Source organism: Ranitomeya imitator, chromosome 2 (genome assembly GCF_032444005.1).
Source record: "Ranitomeya imitator isolate aRanImi1 chromosome 2, aRanImi1.pri, whole genome shotgun sequence".
In the NCBI taxonomy this organism is placed as follows: domain Eukaryota; kingdom Metazoa; phylum Chordata; class Amphibia; order Anura; family Dendrobatidae; genus Ranitomeya; species Ranitomeya imitator.
The window spans coordinates 451,957,748-451,960,810 of NC_091283.1; the positions used below are offsets into that span (position 1 = coordinate 451,957,748).

At 46.9% G+C, this 3,063-nt stretch overlaps 1 protein-coding gene across 1 annotated transcript; it reads right to left on the bottom strand.

Annotated features, from left to right (window-relative positions):
- Positions 1-882: 882 nt before the first annotated feature.
- On the bottom strand, positions 883-2,103 carry NPBWR2 (neuropeptides B and W receptor 2). Its single transcript, XM_069755667.1, has one exon. The coding sequence runs from the start codon at positions 1,987-1,989 to the stop codon at positions 1,015-1,017; it is 975 nt and encodes a 324-aa protein (XP_069611768.1). The 5' UTR covers positions 1,990-2,103; the 3' UTR covers positions 883-1,014.
- Positions 2,104-3,063: the final 960 nt, after the last annotated feature.

Genomic DNA, 3,063 nt, shown 5'->3' on the forward strand with positions numbered 1-3,063 from the left:
GCACATGACAGGATGGGGACGCAGGATGGGGACGCAGGATGGGTGCAGCACATGACAGGATGGGGGCGCAGGATGGGTGCAGCACATGACAGGATGGGGATGCAGGATGGGTGCAGCACATGACAGGATGGGGACGCAGGATGGGTGCAGCACATGACAGGATGGGGACGCAGGATGGGAACGCAGGATGGGTGCAGCACATGACAGGATGGGGACGCAGGATGGGTGTAGCACATGACAGGATGGGGGCGCAGGATGGGTGCAGCACATGACAGGATGGGGACACAGGATGGGTGCAGCACATTCCAAGATGGGGATGGGTGCAGCACATGACAGGATGGGGACGCAGGATGGGTGCAGCACATGACAGGATGGGGACGCAGGATGGGGACGCAGGATGGGGACGCAGGATGGGTGCAGCACATGACAGGATGGGGCGCAGGATGGGTGCAGCACATGACAGGATGGGGACGCAGGATGGGTGCAGCACATGACAGGATGGGGACGCAGGATGGGTGCAGCACATGACAGGATGGGGACGCAGGATGGGTGCAGCACATGACAGGATGGGGACGCAGGATGGGGACGCAGGATGGGGACGCAGGATGGGTGCAGCACATTCCAGGATGGGGAAGCAGGATGGGTGCAGCACACGACAGGATGGGGGTGCAAGATGGGTGCAGCACATGACCGGATGGGGACGCAGGATGGGTGCAGCACATGACAGGATGGGGACGCAGGATGGGTGCAGCACATGACAGGATGGGGACGCAGGATGGAGCAGCACATGACAGGATGGGGACGCAGGATGGGTGCACACATGACAGGATGGGGACGCAGGATGGAGCAGCACATACCAGGATGGAGACCATATACCAATATAAATGCTCGCCACCCGGGCGTAGAACGGGTTCAATAGCTAGTGTATTTATATTTACTAGGGACAATATTTTGTTTATGTAAGAATTTCTTTTTAGGTTTGAAGAAGAACCAGAACCTAAAGTCCTTATAGCTTTAAGTTGTTTTGCATTCCAGCAATTTCCGAAAGCTCTTCCTGAAACTGTCATCCAGGAAGGCATAAAGGAACGGGTTGAGGCAAGAGTTGGCGTAGCTCAGACTTGTGATAAAATAAGAGATTCCAATGACTAAAGAGGTCTCCTGCAAATCTGTAGTGAGAGATACGATGGTGGCTAAATGGAAAGGAGTCCAACAGAAAAGGCAAACTGCTACAACAACAAAGACCATGATGGTGACTCTCTTCTTGGCCTTATCCAACGCTTTCCCATTGGAATTCAACCTCATGTTCCGTAGTTTGTACAACATGACCATGTACAAGACGCAGATGGTGGAAACAGGGATGGCAAACCCCAGGAGCAGGGTATAGATACGACTTGCCTTGAACCAAAGCTTTTCTGGCTTGGGAAAGTTCAATCCACAGCTCTTAAATTCCATGTCATCCATGTAAACTCCAGCAAAAACAGTGAAGGGCAACACAATGACAATCACTAAGAACCAAACTAAAATACTGATAATCTTTGCTGCCCTGTAGGTGCGATATGGCATCCTCTTCGACCTCACTGTAGCCAGAACTACCAGATACCGGTCTATACTCATGACAGTCAAGAAGAAGATGCTAGAAAAGATGTTGTATAGATCTATAGACAAAATGATTTTACATAGGACAACCCCAAAGGGCCAATAATGTAACAGGATCTCTGCAATGTTGATGGGAAGAACAAGAGTGAACAAGTCATCTGCAATCGCCAGGTTCAGGATGAAGAGGTTGGTGACAGTCTTCATCTTGGGGGCTTTAAGAATGACATAGATGACAGCGGTGTTTCCTGTCAGCCCCACCACACAAATCACAGAGTAGATGACAGGGAGAATGATGTAAAAGTCAGGGGGCAGCTCATTGTTGGTGATATGCGCGTTAACATCACCGAGAATACACGATAGGTTGGGACGGCTCAGCAGGGACATGTTCTCCATGGTTCTCTGCTTCAAATCTTATCAGAAGGACAGATGGGAAATAAGGTGAAGGCCTCTTGGTATATTAACCCATTGAAGCAAGCATCCATCCACCAGCTAGTTATAAAAAGGCTTACCAAGAACGTATACATGTCCTGTGGGAGCTTAAACTGTGAAATACGCTGAGCTTCTGGGATATGATAGATATGTCTGTGTGTCCTCCGGGTGATAATCTGTTCAGTTTCTGAAAGCAAAGCAAAAAAAGACAGAAAAAAAAAATCAGACAAGATAAAAAGATTTAGAGCATTTAATTATATTCTGGAACAGCAAATGCTGTCTAAAGAAAAAAAATGAAGACGAAAAGTGCATATGTGGATTTGTGGAAGCATATGGCGACTATGGGAAAGATAATAATAGCATCGCCTCTTAATAATCTTGGAGCACCTGCGTGATAGAAAAGGAATTATAAGCCCTCGGTGAGCCATTTTTCTGGAGTTCATTGGGATAAACATCTCCTTTTCTTAACCATTTTGTAGGTGAGTGGTGGGGCAGGCACAAACGTGCAAAATATCACTGGCCAGAAAACGGTCTGTATGGGATGATAACCTCCATAGTGTCCTAAGAAGAGGCTCTATTTTCCATCTCAAATGGTTGTAGCACAATGGGGAAAATTTATCAGCGCTGGTGAAAAGAAAAAAAATAATGTTTTTGCTCATGAAAAGCAGATTACAATTCTTATCAGAATACTAAAGATCTAATTAGTTGCAGTAGGCAATTCCGTCATTTTTCCTTTGCACCAGATTTGACCAATCTCCTCTATGGTCTAGATTTCATTTTTTTTAGGATTAAATTAAAATGATCCCTACAGATCCATGAAATCCAGTCCGTAAAGGATCTACGCCAGTCCAATCCGATCACTGGGTCGGAGCTAATCTATGCAGTAAGCCCAGTATCACTATGTTATACCTATGTATGAACAATTAGATGAAACCTACTACCTACCTATGTCTGACATTGCCATTTCCATGTGTGGTTCTACCATTACTCCCCAGCAACATGCTCGGTGTCTTGGGGTCATACTTGATTCAGAGCTTT